Raw genomic sequence first — 18,727 nt, 5'->3', positions numbered from 1 at the left:
GGCGAATAGTAAATTAAATAGTAGTCGCATTAATATCACTCATAAGTACCTACTACCAGTACTAACCACTGTAGTCACTACTCACTAGTCTGTGACTAGAAACGCCGAGTTCGTTGACAAATAAGTAATTAATAATAATTGTATTTTTGCAAGAAAAGGGCACGCCCCGTGCGATAACAAAATATGCTGTATTATTATAAATAACCCAAGTCTATTGACATAATCACAACAAATTTGGGATATTAATAACTCTCGATCGTTGATAGCTATATTGATACAAATACATTAGTTGTTTAAACTTCAAACACCATAATACACTAACAATTAACATTATAAATATTATATATTATATAATACTGTTATTAAAATAATTTCAATTGTAAAAGTTTTAATTTTTACAAATGAACAAATTTCTGACCAGAAAATTTTGGCGCCACCAACATACTGGCGCCCGGGGCAGTTGTAGTCAGTGCCCCCCCCTAAATGCGGCCCTGGATATATTATATATTATACATAGAAAAATGACTAAAATACATTACAAATGCAACGTAGATAATTAAATACATACATAGTCGAATTGATTATAGGCATACATAAAAAATAATTATAAAGTGTCAAATACATTATTAGTTCCCGTGAATGTGCTAAATTATATTTACATTAAAATACATAAGACATAATCGAAATAATAATTTAATTTGAATAACCATTGAAAATAGTAAATACATTATTTATACTTTGTACAGACCACAATCAAGAGTCGCTCAGAAAAACTATGAGATCTCCGAACTTTTGTCTGATATTCAAAATGGTCGTCAGGGCGATTTTGCCACGGCGGTGACCGACGATATTCTAAACAAGTTTATTTGTCAATTATACTCCCAAGACGTGTATACACATCTTCACATTTCCTCGTTAAAAAATGGCTTCTTAATTCACCGATATCAACGCGTTCTTGGACTACGCGTTTCAGGAGCTTCAAACAGTTCAAACCATCCAAGAATGAAGACCAGATCACAGAAATCGAAAATATCATGATTGAAGTTGATAAGTCCACTAACGAGTCTGCTGAAGAATCTGCCGGATTCTGCCGACGAGTACGCTGACTCATTGATTTGCGATATCGTCGAACATATTTTGTTGTCGTCGGTGTGTGGACCGCCGGCTGGCGGCGACGCGCCACCCGACGTCGCGCTGCAGCAGGACGTCATCGATAACTCCTGTACACTAGGAACGCCTGCCGCAGTCGACGAAAACTGGCCGTCAGACGACGGGAACCTCGCGGAGGACCGCTACGTGATATCGGAGCCGGCCAAAGGACCGGAAGTCAGAAATAGTTATGACGAGATCGTGGGCTGGCTTCGCCTGGATGAATGCGCCGTTTTGCCACGGCGTGGCTGAGCGTGAAGCGCTTTGTGTTGGGAGCGTGCTGCATCCGGTGTAGATAGCGTCCCGGAAAACTGGCCCCCTAGGCCGGATACATCGGTCGCAGGATGACGGCGACGATGATTGGGGGGGGAGGGTACGAGAAAGTGCACTGACGGTGCTGGCGGTATGTCGCCCGAGCACATTCTCCGCGGTCACCTGCGGGCGCGACGGGTTCGCGGTCGCCGTAATGCGGTTGACCCTCTGACGGTTGTGCGGGCACCCGGACGTTCGGAACGACGGACGACGGCGACGCGGTGGCTAGTGATGGTACCGACGCGGGCAACGATTCCGCCCAGACGGTACCGATGACGGCAGCGGTGATGATGACGACTCGTTATGGCGGCGACGGCGACTCAGTTCGTGGGGTGAGTTTATATGCAGAGGAGTTAGGAACGCAGACGTCAGCGGCGCCGGACTCGCGGAAACTCGTGGTTTCGGGATTCGGCGGCGCGTGTGATTCCGACTGCGGCGGTCACCGGACGCGGCTGACGAGAGGAAATCTAAGGAGAGTATCAGGTCGCGAGAATGTGCAGAGGCGACTACTAACTCGCGATATTTTGCACCGAATACGCCATCTCGTATCTAAACTGCATTTATACTGTAACATAGAATACCTACTTAAGTAATATTTTAAGTGACGGTCTTATTATGTACTTATTTAAGTTATATGGATCATGTATGAGCATTAATATTTAATTCTTGGTATAAATTAGGTATATATTATAAAATAATATATATTTTACAGTATTAATCATACTACTCATACTAAGGTAAAGGTAATATAATATAATACACAATAAAAAAATAACAATATGAACAGTTATTGTGGACAAATACATTAAGAAAATAATCAATAACAATATCCGAGTTTTAATACACACATATGAGTAATAAAACCACTGAACTAAATATGTACTTAGTGCAGTGAAGGCGTGAACTATCTAGTATCTACTTCTAATACTTTAAGTTACAATCATGGTCCATAAAATATATTCAACACTGCAACCATGGTTAAAAATAAAAATAATTTTGCCGCCAAAAATCGTTATCAATTTAACCTAAAAAAACTGATAGATTACAACAATTAACAGAACACAAATCGAATCTCAGGATTTTCCGTTAATTTTGTGTTTTCAATATATTATTATTATTTTATGATTTCAATTCGTAAATATTACGCATGTTTTTAATTTCACTTTCACAGTTTCACTTTTAAGCTCTATTCCATTAAAACTGAATGTACTACTTGTAATTTATTTGTTTCTATCTATATTACCATTAAAAACATTAAACAATGGCTACCAAACAACAGAGTCAAAACGCCATCACTCTCAAAGGGTCTGCGAAATTGGTTATGGACTATTTAAGTAAGCATAATATAATAATAATTATTATTACTATTAAGATTTTCTACTTGATATATAATATAGCATTATGATTTCATTAACCTTTCATTCTAGATTTTGGAATTAACAGTATTCTTTTTCAACGGGGTATTTACCCACCGGAATCATTCAAAACCGAAGAACATTTTGGTCTATCAATTCTTGTGTCAACCGACAATAAAATTCAACAGTTCCTACAACCTGTTCTCAACCAAATGAAAGGTATGTGTTTAATTAATATAGCGGTTTGTGGTTGAAAATATTGATTATTTTTACAAAAATAATTTATTTTAGCTTTATAGTACATATGACGTGTAGTATCTATCTTACCAACTCATAAAATAGAATACTTGAATATATTTAATAAACAAATCACTTGGTAATTTGATAATAACAATATAAATGTTATTAGATATATTATATGTACCTCAAACATTCATCTAATTTAAAGTGACACTTTGGGTAATGGATTTCCATAATCCTTCCATTTGAATCAAGTTAGATATTGTGGGTTACCTTTTAGGGAAAATTATTAATTCTTCAAAAAGTTAAATATTTTGTTTTTTATATAAACAATTAAATCAAACATTTTGTACCTAGTATATAATATTATATACTATTTCTTGAGATTAGAATTGTATTTCAAATAAATTGGGTTGTAGTAGTTAAAAGTTATATAGATATGCAAATTAAAAATAACAAAAATATTTACAAACTATACCCAGGTAAAATACAAATTGATAAAATAAAGTTAAATAATAGTTAATAATCAAAAAATAATATAACTTGTACTTAAATGAATTCTATTCAAGATTATTTTTTCATTCTTAACAATTTGTATTTATGAGTTAAAAATTAATATTAAGTTTTTTTTTAGATTGGCTATTAGAACAAAAAATTCAAAAAATGTCAATGGTTATATCCAATGTTAACACCAAAGAAGTAATGGAACGTTGGGATTTCAAATTGCAGTATGAAGGATCTGGCGATTCCAATCCAGACTCTGTTGGAAATAAGGAGTTATCAATAATCCAAAAAGAAATTAGAGATGTATTAAGGCAAATTTGTTCTACTGTTAGTTTTTTACCTTTACTTGACTGTCCATGTGCCTTTGACTTGCAAATATACACTAAACCTGATGTAGATGTACCACAAGAATGGGCTGAAACTGCTCCTAGTTATATTGCTAATTCTCAAGAGTTACAGTTGAGATCATTTTCAACTTCATTGCATAGAATGGATACTGTTGTGAGTTATAAAGCAGACTTTTAAAATGAATGTCTGTCAATAAATTGATCAAATTAATTAAGTTTTTATGCTAATTTTTGTATAAATTAATTGTATTGTTTATACTACAAATTTCAAGTTCAGTGATAAATGATTTTTATATTTAAGAAGCTAATATTTTTTTATAAACTACTACTTTAGCTAATCATAAGTTAAATAATAATTGTTTTTGTTTATCCCATTAAACTATTTTTTATAATCACAATATTGTAAATTATTTTTTACTTTGGTTTAAGTATCTCCTTACTCTATCCTATAGTATTAGATAATCAATTTGTATTTTATTTTTAATATTATTTTGTTATTATATTTTTACTTTAAAGTAGTTTACATTAATAGTAAAAATATAATAGAGATATATTATTATATAATATATTTATAAGATAAGGAAATATACATTTGTTTGTAATATTTTTATTTAATAGTATGTGTTTATAATTCTATAATGGTATAATTACAACAAAAATTTAATTTTTATATTATACAATTATTTATATGTATAATAATATTTTTGTTACATGATGTAATAAATTTAATGTGGATTTTCTATATTGAACCATATTAATTTACAAAGAAATGTATATTGTTTTTACAAGTGCTAATGATTAAAATTGAAAATTTAATCGTTATGATTAAGTAAACCATAAATTAAGTATATTAAAAATATTTAAAAAAAAAATTAAAGCAATACGCTCCTAATCGAGCTAATCTTATAATAAGTCATGTACATCATTAATTAAATAGGTATGTTTTTTACTATCACTACATTATTAAATGACATTTAATGAATAAATGATAAAAGTATTATATTAAACATAGTAATCTAAACTATGTAATTTCAGACTTAACTCTTATTTATCAATACATTCCAATATGTTGCTCAACAAAGATTTATTTTTATCATAGAAAAATCTAGTTTCTTGGATTTTTTAAAAAATGTTAAATATTATAATACATTTTTTTTAATTTTACTCATTTTTAGATATTTTTAGTAATTATATACTTTTAGTGAAAAAAAAAAGGACATCCCCCTCTGTGTTTAGTGTATACACCACTGAAAAATTATATACTTAAGAGTATGTAGTATCCGCATATGTTGTCTCTGTCTTACACATGTATGACCATTGATTAAAAATACATATAAATTGATTATATATTATATTTATAACCAATGGTAGTATAGTACCTATGTCCTATACACAGTATGTTATGAAAATGTATATTAATTAATATGATAAACGAAGTAGATAGGTATGAAGGTATAAATATTAATAAATAAGAGGTCACACACATCTGCTTAATGTGTGGTTTTTTTTTTTTTGAAAAAACATTTCATGCAAAATATTTTTTTTTAGTGTTTTTGTCAGATCTTTGAGTAAAAACACCCAATTATAAAATTATTATAGGGAATAATGTTTTTGACTATATGGCATATTAGTTTGTTTAAATATTATTGTCTCCAAACACAGTATAGACAGTATAGTATTTTTATTTTTTATTTTTAAAGTCAAACAATAATAAAATATAAAACCGATATATATCCCAAGGCTTTATTATCCCTTTCTACAATTTGTTTAATACTTATATTTCAAAAAATGAAATAATATTTGTAGTATCATGAAAAGTTATTAAATGATAAATTCTTAATAATGTTGTTTTTTTATTGCATATACGATATAATTTTGGTTAGTTTACATAAATATTTGATGAATGTAATAAAACAAGTCACAAGATACAATAAAATAAATAAAGAATTAAACTAATTAATAACATAATTAATTAAATAAATGGATTACTAATAGATACAAGAACAGGGTAATTAAATTTTAAGTTTTGATTAAAATAGTAACGAGTTCGTAAATTATTGATTACAAACAAAATTTTAAATTTTTCATACACAAAATCTTTTTGTAATACATTGAAATTATAAAAATGGGAGTTGTTCAGGGGCGTTCTCAGGAATTTTCTATGGAGGAGGATTAACCTTCCATCCTGTGAGTACGTCCATGGAGTTTTTTTTTACATAATATGTAATTTAATGTATAATAATTACCTACAAACATATAGTTTTACAAATTATTTCATTTTTAAATGGTTATAACTTATAATTATGTATAGCTTTAAAAAATATAGTTTTTTTTTTTTAATGAAGGGTTAAAATTGAAATTAACATAACTATGCGTGTATTGGCTGTATCAACTAAATACTATTATATACATGTGATGTATTAACATAATTTCTAAAGTTAAAATTGAATCAAATTGGATTTGCTCATCATCTACGCTTAGCAGTAAAATCTTGTATTACTTATATTGGTTTTAGAAGAAGTTAAAAATGATTTGTTTACATATAACAACATTTAAAAGCTTAGTATGTAGACTATACCTTATTAGTCAATTAAATATTTTACAAAAACATCAATTTAATAATAATAACATAATGTGCCCATTATAAATGTACATACTAGATAGGTATACTTACGTAAAAATAAACAAGAATAATACAAAGATTAAAGATATATTAAAGATCTACATTTTGAAACTCTTCTTCATCTTGTTCTTCAATTTGTGATGTTAAGTCCGAACGCAGTCTAGAGTAATTGGTCTCTTCAATTAATTTCTCTTCTTTATAGAATGACTGTACTACTAACAGCTGGTATACTAAAATAGCTAAAAATAAAATAAATCATATCGTTACATTTTCCATGACAAATTAGTCTAATTTGTCATGACATTTTCATCGTTATGAAATCAGTGGGTAATATTCGTTTTACACAGATATTTCTATCAAGGTAGAATTGTACAAAAAAAAAAATTACACGGTTTTTTTGTTTACTAAAGATTAGTATTAGTTGGAGGAAGTTTACAGTCTACTTAACCTATAATAAGGAAACCACTGGTGAGTATAGTATAAATAAGCAAAGGTTTTAAAGCTCACAAATCACAATAATATTTTTGGTGGGTTGCGTTAAGTTTTGAAATATTTATATATTTTTTATAATATAAAATATTTAATACCTACAATATTTGTACTATATATGATATATGTTATTGTATTTACTATTTTCTATGCAATTATAATATACCTACACCGATGTTAGAATTTAGTTTTATAATTGATTATTATCCGTGTAGATTAAAAATGAATATTGCTCTGTTGTATATTATTAGGTATTGAGTAGATCACTGCAATAAGTGTATAAAATTCAAATTCTATAATATATCATTGACAGGTACTATAGTACCTATGTTATGGGTCATCAAAATTTAAAAATGTGTAAGTGTAAACCATTGAAAGTTTGAAAATCTCTGGTACAACGCATAACTGGTATAGGTAGTACTTATTACTTATAGTATTTTTATCAGCTTAAGACTTATATCAAATGTTGGAGTTGTACAAATAAAAAATATATTTTTACCGTCCAAAAGCGCAAAGTATACGATCAATCCAAATATATGATGTTTGACGAAATTTGAATGTTTCATAAGTACAACAATTTCAATGGTGAAAACTGTACCAAGTTGGACATAACCAATCAAAAGCCACAGATAAATCTTGTGTGTAGCATTCTAAAAAACAATAATAAATAAACTTGAATATTGTAATTTGTACTTAATTTCTATTATCTTATTATCTATAATATCATATAATTGTGTACCTTTTTCGATTAATTGAAAATTCTTAATAAATAGGTATAATTATTAATATATATTATAATCGGTTGTATAATGCAGGGGTGGCCAACCAGTCGATCGCGAGATGAATTTGCGACACCTTTTCGCATTTTCTTAAATTTTTGAATTTTTTCAGAAAACAATTAAAATATTTTTTAAATTTGTACCTATATACATATTTACATATTTGTATATCCCACGAATAAAAAAATTATATTTAGAAAAAAAGTAATAAATAACTATTAAAAACGATGTTATACACAGCTATATTGACAACCTCTTTTTTTTTTTTTTTGGTCGATCGCGAACATGAAAATCTCGTAGGTCGATCACAATCGATTGAAGTTGGCCATCCCTGGTATAATGTATCCTACACAGATTGACAGATATACAATTTGTAATTGAGGAATAATATAATATATTATTATAGAATTTATATGCATACAAATAAAATATATAGGCGTTTTCCTAATAATTAATATGCATGATGTACATTGTAAAGAATAAAAGAAAGAGTTTCAAATTTTAACAACGTTTTAATCTGAATAAAATCAATTTTTTACTTTTTTTTAATCAATAGATATTTACGATGTGTAACACAAATGTTACACCAATTTGAAATCAAAAATTTTAAAAGCCAAAAAATCTAAAAATGTATTTTGGTAATTTGCATCATTTTTAAGGTTATTGTAATTAGCGTCACATAAAACTAAATAAAATGGTATGTTTTAATCTGCGCATATACCTATATAACTGATGCCAGGTAAATTTTCAACTATCAAAATTGAAAGTATGGCACAGGTTATACATATATGCTATTTTGTTTTCTGTTAAGGCGAAGAATACTAAAATTAATATTTAAATGTGGCAAAAATGTTGTTTCGGTTTATTTAGGCCAGGGTACATACATACGTACCTAAATGTACTTATTGGTAACGAAAATTACGCAAGTACTCGTATATGAATTGTCGTGTAATATTACATATTATCTCAACAAATTTTATTCCTCAATTTTGTAATTGTATTATAATTTAAAATTAGACGCATTATTATTATTTAATTAAATATATTATCTAATATTCAACACTTAGTCTTTAACTTGGTCTAGGATGACGGCTGATATATAGGGTCTTAAAAAGCTACTTTTGTTGCCAATGGTCAATGAGCTCATGCACGTTTATTATACAGATAGGTATATGTATACTTAATATGTCGAACTTTTAGCGTACATTCAATGTTGCTTGTTTCAAGCCAAAACTTGCGAACAGTGAAGAAAATCCAACGAGCATAAAAACTAATGTGATGTAATTCAAAACCATTTCTAAAAACAGATAAATTCATATTGTATTAGGTATGTTAAAAATTAAAATATTTTAGTAGATATAAGCAGTTACAATAACGATTATGGTATATGGGATATAAAAAGTAATAGCTGTGATAGAAATATTATTAGGTTACTAAATTCATAATTTTTCTAATTTTTTTTCTATTTTTTTGTCTGATCACTTTTTCAACAATAAAGTTAAATTAAAAAAAAAAGTTGTTTTATTATATCTCTTAATAATTGATCACTTGAGAATTTTAGGTTAATTTGTGTAATTGCTATATTATAATTTAAATTAATATTAATTATTAATCAAATATATTTTAAAACTGAAATACAATTAGTTTTAAAAATTAAATTTATAAACATTATACAATATCAAACGTCTTAAAATATTATTTTAAAATATATTTCTAAACGCCAAACGTTTTAAGTTTTAACTATATTCTGTATAGACTTTTCATGTAGGTAGACAGAAAAAGAATGAGGGTTTTATATATTCTAACAAAATACAAATTAGAAATAAATAGCTGGAATACGTATAAATAAGTAATATTTTAATATAAAATTTCTCTGTGGGTGGTTGGGTATAGGAGTTGAACTATCCACATAAATTATGTATTACATTCTCGTATAAATCATTTTATATTTTTCTAAATATCTTATTATGTTTATCATTTTTATGTCCTATGATGCCTACATTTTTTTATTTTGAAAATAAATATAATAATACAGCAGGTTTAATTAATATAAAATACTAAATAAATTGATTATTAATGTATTTAATAAATTTTATGATATATGCGTAATACAATGTGTGTATTAAAACAAGGTATAATATGTCAATTATACTATATTCATAAAAATATTATATACTGTTTTGATAACAAATGAATGAAAAATATTGAAGTAATATGCATGCAATGGCATCGGAAAATTTTTTAAGAGGGTTGTGAACATATTAATAAGTTAGTAGAAATTAACTATAATAATTTGAAATACACTTGGATTGCTTATTATTTGCCTATACGAGAACATGTTGTCAAAGGAATGTTATCAGTTTTCACTGTCGTTTGTAATCGTTTCACCTAATTTTATACTTTTGAAGAAAATAATATATATATTGACTATTGAATTAGATACTAAATTAAAAAAAAATGTAATAGGTGATATTTTACTACCTATTATTTTTTATATATTGTCATAGATCTGATAAACTAAACAGTGAAAACATTTATTAAAAAAAGTCCATGGAGGACAATTTCCACCTTGCAGCATATGCCTGTGTTAATATATGTATATAAGAATTAGTTATAACTAATAATTAATAAGTTAATTTATTTACTGTCTGTAGCTTCAAATAACTGATCAATTTCATTGAATTCCAAACTTTTGCTTACCGTTGAGTGACTAAAAGTATAGTCCCAAATGTAATAACAAATATAACAAATCGATGCGATCTAAAATAAAAAAAATTATATTTAATAAATTTACATGTCCATGTCATAACTATTTAATTTTAAATAGGTAGTAGGAATACAACTAAAATATTCAGTTTGAAAGTCTACTGAAAATAATTATTTAAGACAATATCCCAAGTTTTGGGTGGACAAGTGATTCGCTAGGTATTATCTAGTCGCTAGTGTGTACGTCACACGTAGGTTAGGCAAACATTATTGCATAATATAAATTGTCTATTCGTATTATTACTTAGTAAATATAGTAATTTAAGTACACACATTTGATGTAGTTTCAATCTTGATTAATTTACACTAGTCAAAGGTATCAGAATTTATAATTTAGCCGAATGCGTTATTTTTATTTAATTATAGAAAAATATTAAAATTATAATATACTCGTGTACGAGACTCTTGTTGAGTGGGTACGGTAAGTAAAATATTTTATAAGATTAGTTTTAATTTCGTTTCCCATTGTTGGGTCAAAGTCATAGTTCATTATTTCATATGTGATTGAATGAAAAAATAAGTTTCTTTAGGCTGACAATATTGTAAGATATTCTATCACCCTGTAAAAATGTATACTAATGTGTAAAATGTATATATAACTGAAAGGAATTTATTTAGATAGTAAAATAAAAACAGCAATATTAATTTAACTTACCAAATTAATAATCGCGATAATATTTGTTCCTGTTCGCAAAGGCAATCCAAAGCACGACGAAAGCATATTTTATTATAAATAATTCACAAACGTGAGTTTAAAAAATTAATTATTTTCTATAAAATATTTGTTCAAACTGGATGAGTATAGAAACACAACTAAACAGTGTTAGTTCGAAATTATCAGGAAGGAAACGATTGATAAGTTGACCTTTGCGTTTTATCGGGTCGAATAGAAAATAAAAACTTGATACGTCTATACAAAACATAAAAATATCCGTTTTGTTGTTTAATATAAATAAATATTTCGTGTTTATATAAGATAATAACGAGACTCTAAACAATAACACATTTTACTTATATCAAATATGCAACAAATATAACATAATATACCTACCTCAATTTAATAACATAAAATATATCTAAATAATAATATATTGTTTACCTAAATATAAACATGTGTAAATAACCATCCGATAGACATCAATTAGTAATTAGGTATTTTGTGTACGATATGAGTAATTACTTATTATATTATATATTATAAAAATATGTAGAATATATTAATATATATAATATAAAATATAAATTTTAATTCGCAAACAAATTGTAATATATTTTTGTAATATATGAGTCTTTCATGTTCAGTACTTGAGTAGGTATAATTATTAAAATAAAATATACCGTAGTTTCAATAAATACACATTATAATTTTATTTTTGTATTGATATTTGTTGTAAATGTTATTAGTTTATCACCTATATTACAGTTATAGTTAACAAAAACGGTTTTAAATTAATCAATCAAATAATATAAATTGTTTAGTTTGGTACTTACATAGGTAACATATATATATATATATATATATTTTAAATAACTAATGGTAATTCACACATTTTATAGACTATTCATATAGTAATATAACAGTGCCAAGTACCTATTTAACATACTAAAGACATTAAGAGTATGCTATACACACGCGTGTCTCCGTCTTACAAACATGTAACATAGCAAATTGCGTTCAGTACAATCAATTGTGCTAACTTGTTAGCTTTGATATTGCTGTTGTTAACTTTGATAATAGGCCAATTTAAATAAAATAAAATAATATTAAAGCTAATAGCACACAATTGGTTCTAAACCAACAAAGTGATTCTACTGAACGCAAATTTGCCATGTTCTATGTTTGTAAGAGGAGACAACACATTCAGATGTACTGTTCTCTTAATTATAATTATATGTAAGCATATGGTATATAACTTAACTTAAGTTTACATCCAAATGTGTTTGTGTTATAATATAAGTATACAATGTTAATTGGTGATTATATTTACATATACGTATACACAATACACGTCATGATTTAAAACTCATCGTTTTAAGTAAAAACTGATAAGATTATTTTTATACTTAAAATTGAATAAAATATCTAATAGGACATAGGTCAAACGTTTTCAAAGATTTATAAAGGTAGGTTTATTATAATATTGAAATTTAACATATTTTTTACTGCTTAAAAATTTCATTTGCATCGATTTAATTTTTTTGTTTTTATAATTTATAACAATATCATTTTAACCCAAATGACTATTTAAAATAATTATTGTAAAACCGCAATAACTCAATATCAGATAATCATAACTTTTTGATTTCTTATACCTATTTTGAAAAATCTCTTTTAAAATTCCTTTCTATTTTTATCGACAAGTGTTTAAATTATGCAATATGTACGAGTATATAGTTCCTTTGTTGCTTACCATCTTCTCAAAAAATTATATTTTAAATAATATGCCACTTCGCCGTTATATGTCTGTAGGAAATTCTAACCCCTCATTTATTTTCGTATACCCTCGTAAATATTTTTATATTATTAAAATTGTACTAGGTATTTATTGAAAAAGTGTTATGATATATTTTTTGTTATTATAGTGTTTCTACTACTATAGTAGTACTACTAGTCTCATACTAGTTATGACGTGATATTGTGTTAAATATGTTTATTTTTTTCTAAACTTGAAAATGCACTAATTGTCCGTAATTCGGTTGTGTCATTAAATTAAATTAAATTAATACTTCTAGACAATGGTTTGCATGAACGAAAACTAGTAAACATAATATTATTATAGTTCAGATACAAAGTGTAATTTTATTTTAAAACTGTTCGAATTGAATCACTTAATTGTTTAATATACGAGTAGGTTTTGACATTTTGTTGATAATCGCACGTAGGTGTAATTTATTGAGATGACTAGGCTCCTCTATAGTGTTTTACAATTCTGAGTATTAGTTATACAATTAGAAATCATTAAGATTTTTCACGTGTACATAGGTATTAGTAGATTTATTTAATATAATATTATTTTCGTATTAATAATTAAAAAATTATTGATTTTATCATAATATAATTTTTTGTTAAAAAGGCACATTTTAGTGATTTCAGTTTATTTATAAATAATAATTATTATGTACACAAATAAACTTTTCTTTATACGAACCCAATTTACGGATTTAATTAAATAATTAATACTACCCTATATAATATAGAGAGTATGGAGGACGCTTTATTGTGTTCTACATCGTAAACTGTCTCTATAACGAAATGACACCAAATTTTACTAGGTATGTAATTATTTTAAGAATTTGCGTTGCGCAATTCTTTTACAAATATTGGGATGTAATTGGATTGATCTTGTGTTTGATCAAGCGGATTTTCCGATATTATTATCACTTCAGATTTATTTTGGTCTGACTGCATCTTGGAGTTTGGTAAATATTTCCATTTTAATTGAACAAAATCGTTAACAGCAGCTAACTTCTGTTGTTTGTAATACGATTGCACAATGTAGATTTCGACCACAAGAATTATTATTTCGACGAAACCCTGAAATGCAAAAGGAAGTAGAGGTATGTATTTAATAATTTATAGAAGTAAAGTACATGTAAAATAGAATATAGTTAATAAATTATAAACATTTATTAAAAATTATATATTATTACATATTTTTTACATTATTATAATGTATACCGATTTGTGCATTAATAAGGAAATACTTTTAAATATAATATGGATGTATTTATAGTAACAATTTTTTTTTTTACTGAAAATACATACATATTTAAATAATGATAATAAATTGTACAAACCAAAGAATAGTCTAATAGTTCGTCATCAAACAACTGATAGAAGATCAGGTAGAGTTGAAGAATTGTTCCTGAGACTAAGTTAAAATAATAAATCACTAGCCAAGCATAAATCCTTTCTGGAGATACCTATGAAAAACAATTTAAAGAATTTCTATTATTTTTAATTGAAAATAAAATTGTATAATATCAAATAATCAACAAGGATTATAACTTTAAGTCTAATAACTATATCATTTTTATATTTTATTTAAACTGAGGATGCCGCAAAAGGGACAACTCACTATATTAAATATGTTGTTGAAAATTAAAGGACAATATTACTAATATTAAGTTTCATTAGTATTTTGTTAAAAGTCTGGTTTATATGCAATTTTTGGAACATTTCGTCTATTATTCTATCGCAGTGGCGTAATTATGGGGGGGATATGGGGATATATCCCCCCCCCAGACCCCTTTTTTTTAGAATATCCATAATTAAATTCCCGTAATCACTAAGTTTTAAAAGATTTTAAGATAAGAAATAAGAATTCATGGATGCCATACCATACCCGCATGTGTTGTTTCTGTCTTACTAACGTACATCATAACAAATTTTCGTTCAGTAGAATACATCTTGTGACGACGTTAGCTTTAATATTAGAGTAAATTTACCTATTAAAAAATTTAAAGGTAAGAATATTATCTAGACAATGACATATGCTTTTAATGATATTATCATTTTAAAGTGAGTTATAGCTATGTAAAATATTACAACTTTAAAATGTTCATAATTCACTTTAAAATGATAATATCAATAAAATCATATGTCATTGTCTAGATAATATTACCTTTCAATTTTATTATAGGTAAATTTACTCTAATATTTAATTTGTAACGTCACAAAATGCATTCTACTGAACGAAAATTTGTTATGATGTACGTTAGTAAGACAGAGACAACACATTCGGGTATGGCGTTCTCTTAATATAATATCATAGTTGAGATTTTTTTTTGATTTTACTAATATAAAACTACGATACCTAGCACATCAATTACAATATATGACAAGAGAATTGTACAACTCATAGTTAAAATACAACACTGATAAATCTACGATTTACGACTCTAGATTAGTGTTAAAAGCATGAAATATATCACAAAAACGTGAAACATTGAAATAATATTATAATTTATGAAAAATATATTTAGCTTAATTTAATTGTTACTTTATTGTCTTTGAAAACCATTATTATACCATTTACCTCCTTTAATTAATTTATAATAATGAATTAATATAATATTGTGATCTATGAGATTTAATATTCAATTGGGGGGGGGGGCATAGCCACACTAGAACGATAGTATAAACTTATATCCTAATCCCACCCCAGAACCAATTCCAAATTACGCCACTGATTCTATCGATATTTTTTTAAAAAAATGCTAATACCTAAATAGTTTATATTCTCATATGTTTTATTCAGAAATTAATTATGATAATATGAAGAATTATTGAAGAAATTATATTTTGTTTTTTAAATATTTTAATTGATTTCTACAAATACTGTATACTTATTTTGTTATACTTATATATATTTTTTTAATTGCCAAAAAGACAGAATTAACAAATTATTATATATTGATATAATTAATTATTATGTAGATACTATAATGTTCTATGATTATTTTAATATATCTCAATTATTATGATTTGCGCGATGTACAAAATTATAAAGATAGGTATTATACATATAGGTACTTACTGAGTAAGTTGATTCTTTGAGGCTAATGTTTAAATAGAATTCCATCACACTCCATCCCAATTTTATTATAAATACGCAATCCATGAACATTTCTATAATTATTTAATAAAATTAATTAATATGACTAATACATTATATACTATACATTGTACACGTTATCAGTAAACAATTTAGATTAATATCTAGTTGCAATCTTGTATCAACTTTTAGCTATAATATTTCAATTGACCGCTATTCCTCGGTGGCTCGGTTAGTGTATCGATAAATTTATTTGTTGAATACTGTATCATAATCGGACGGAAAAGCTAGACTTAATAATTATTATTTGGGCTATAAATTAATGTATTAAAAAATATAGAATGTTTACCATCAATTTTAAATTATGTGAAAATTTGCAAGAAAAGCTAATACAAAATATTTATAATTATTACATATTATATAAATATATATCATAGAAATTAATAAATATGATGCATGAAATATTGAAATTGTACATATTTATATTTTTAAATGAAAAAAAGTAAATAGATAATACACTAGATTGAAAGTATTTTTTATTCATGCAAGATGATTTTAATATTTTAGTTTTTAAAATATCTACATTTTGGTTTTTTAAGTCCATGCGCCTTCGACGGAAGGCTTCTTAAATCCAATATTCAAGCCATATAATTGATCATCACTTTCACTTATTGTTCTATTTGTAACAAATATGGATTAAAATGTATAAAATAAAGGTCTTATAATATTTCAATTTCTCTCAAATTCTTAATTTTCCTAAATATGCAATCAATAAAATTATAACATAACAACATAAAACAAATTATATACACTGACGCTTAATACATTCAACATAGAATTTATCGTGAATCATATTTATTATGTCTCTTATTTTGAATTCTTTATAAAATTCATCAATTCATAAAACCATTGAATTCACAGTCCCGCTTATAATTTATTTTAGTATGAAACAATAATATAAAACAAGATGGTGTTTTTATTAAATTTTCAAATACAGTAGTTAATACCTAGTTATATTATTTGTACGCTATCAATTATTAATAAAATAAATAAATACTTAACACTCAGGTCCAGCCTAATTTGTTTTGACTGGTAAAAGTCTTTGTCCGTGGAATTGAAGTTTACTAGTCTATCTTCATCAGGATAAAGATCGGGAATTAATGTTTGGGATGTAGTATTTTCAAAACTGTTATGCTCATGTGGTTGAAAATAATTTGATAAACGGTATAGGAAATCGTTCATTATTACTAATGTGATCCAAAACTAAATAAATAACAAACAATATAATATTTAAATATATATATTTAAGTATAAGTAAAACTATCAAGTGTTTTAACTCTTCTAACTTCGAATTGGTAGTTATCATTCAACTTAAAACATCTACGAAATAAATTAGTGCAGAGAAATATTACTTTCAGATAGATAAATGGTTTCGGATTAGTTTTTACGAAACTCAATATAGGTACAATTACTATATTTTCTTGCATTAATATATGTTAAAAATTAATTTCTTATTCCGTGAAATTATTATTATATTGTTTTCTATGTTTATCAATAAAATAGAAAAAAATGGTTTTAAACGGGTTGTAAATTTCGAATTAGGTTTAAATTTTAATAAAATAACTATGTTTTTAAAATAAATACATTACACATATTCGTATATAATATTCAAAAGCTATACGTTTTTTACAACTATTAAAGGAATTATTGAAATTGATGTGTATCAACTATAAAGTATTACGAATTTACACTTACACCTAATGAACTGGTTTCATATAATGTATTAATAATAATTATAATATATCATGATTACTAAATAAGGTTTAAACGAGTAAGGGAAATAAATGGTAAATAATCATGTAGTATAATATGTACTATAGTACATGTATTATAGGTATGCGTATATTATTAATATTAGTTAATTATTATATTACTACGCGTACTATATTACTTACTATGTTAAAAATGTAAATACAACTAACGCCGTGACGAATAGAACAGCACCCAAAACACGAGTTTGGCATGATTATTACCGTGTATATGTTATTAAAAGTTTTAAAAATGAAGTGAAAGTATTAATTTACAGTTTAAAACCATATTATACTATGAATTAATTATATTTTTAAATGTAATCGTTCACTCTTCACTATATAAATCAACAATAGTTATAAAACCGAAAGAAACATTATTTTTTTTTATTTTATACTTATGATGATAATTTAACAAACTATGGGTACCTATCAACTGACTACTAGATACTAATTTAATTTATAGTTATGTTAGACTAATGTTTCCAAAATAAATAAAAGGTTCATTTGTTAAATCTACCTATATAATACAAACATGCATTTTGTACCTTAGTCTGGTTATCAATAATGTAGATAAAAAATTGAGATTGTACCTACTATAACTATAATATTAATATATAGTTAATATTAATTATTATTTATCATCGGTAAAATGATAAATGGTAACGCATCTGTATTGTGTATCTAATTTTATGTACGGCGAAAGAACTTTACATTAAACTATTTTTTTTTTAAATTCCAGTAAAAAAAAAACTTATGAGGAAACATGCTGTATTATATTTTCAAGATTAAGGTGC

The 18,727-nt window shown here is 26.1% G+C and overlaps 3 protein-coding genes across 4 annotated transcripts; 1 reads left to right on the top strand and 2 right to left on the bottom strand.

The window, feature by feature from the left end:
- The first annotated feature begins 2,300 nt into the window (after window positions 1-2,300).
- On the top strand, window positions 2,301-4,305 carry LOC132917971 (mitotic spindle assembly checkpoint protein MAD2A). Its single transcript, XM_060978996.1, has 3 exons — window positions 2,301-2,795; window positions 2,889-3,035; window positions 3,691-4,305. Exons 1-3 carry the CDS (start codon window positions 2,723-2,725, stop codon window positions 4,083-4,085), a joined length of 615 nt encoding a protein of 204 aa, XP_060834979.1. The 5' UTR covers window positions 2,301-2,722; the 3' UTR covers window positions 4,086-4,305.
- A 1,435-nt stretch (window positions 4,306-5,740) lies between these two features.
- Window positions 5,741-11,395, bottom strand: LOC132917814 (uncharacterized). 2 transcript variants are annotated; one of them, XM_060978745.1, is made up of 6 exons: window positions 11,220-11,395; window positions 10,444-10,558; window positions 9,004-9,095; window positions 7,519-7,669; window positions 6,582-6,769; window positions 5,741-6,153 (listed from the first exon to the last, which is right to left on the bottom strand). In XM_060978745.1, the coding sequence occupies exons 1-5, from the start codon at window positions 11,283-11,285 to the stop codon at window positions 6,621-6,623; spliced, it is 573 nt and encodes a 190-aa protein (XP_060834728.1). In that variant the 5' UTR covers window positions 11,286-11,395; the 3' UTR covers window positions 5,741-6,153; window positions 6,582-6,620. The 2 variants fall into 2 exon arrangements, with proteins under 2 accessions (XP_060834728.1, XP_060834727.1); XM_060978744.1 differs by having other exon boundaries at window positions 5,741-6,769.
- Window positions 11,396-13,335: 1,940 nt separating this feature from the next.
- On the bottom strand, window positions 13,336-18,407 carry LOC132917727 (uncharacterized). The gene is made up of 5 exons (XM_060978607.1): window positions 18,078-18,407; window positions 17,185-17,385; window positions 16,105-16,197; window positions 14,363-14,488; window positions 13,336-14,099 (listed from the first exon to the last, which is right to left on the bottom strand). The coding sequence occupies exons 1-5, from the start codon at window positions 18,144-18,146 to the stop codon at window positions 13,851-13,853; spliced, it is 738 nt and encodes a 245-aa protein (XP_060834590.1). The 5' UTR covers window positions 18,147-18,407; the 3' UTR covers window positions 13,336-13,850.
- Between the last annotated feature and the right edge of the window lie 320 nt (window positions 18,408-18,727).

The sequence above is a fragment of the Rhopalosiphum padi genome, chromosome 1, assembly GCF_020882245.1.
Source record: "Rhopalosiphum padi isolate XX-2018 chromosome 1, ASM2088224v1, whole genome shotgun sequence".
Lineage (NCBI taxonomy): Eukaryota > Metazoa > Arthropoda > Insecta > Hemiptera > Aphididae > Rhopalosiphum > Rhopalosiphum padi.
The sequence above is the reverse complement of the archived record's forward strand: the minus strand, read 5'-3'. Positions and strand labels throughout refer to the sequence as shown.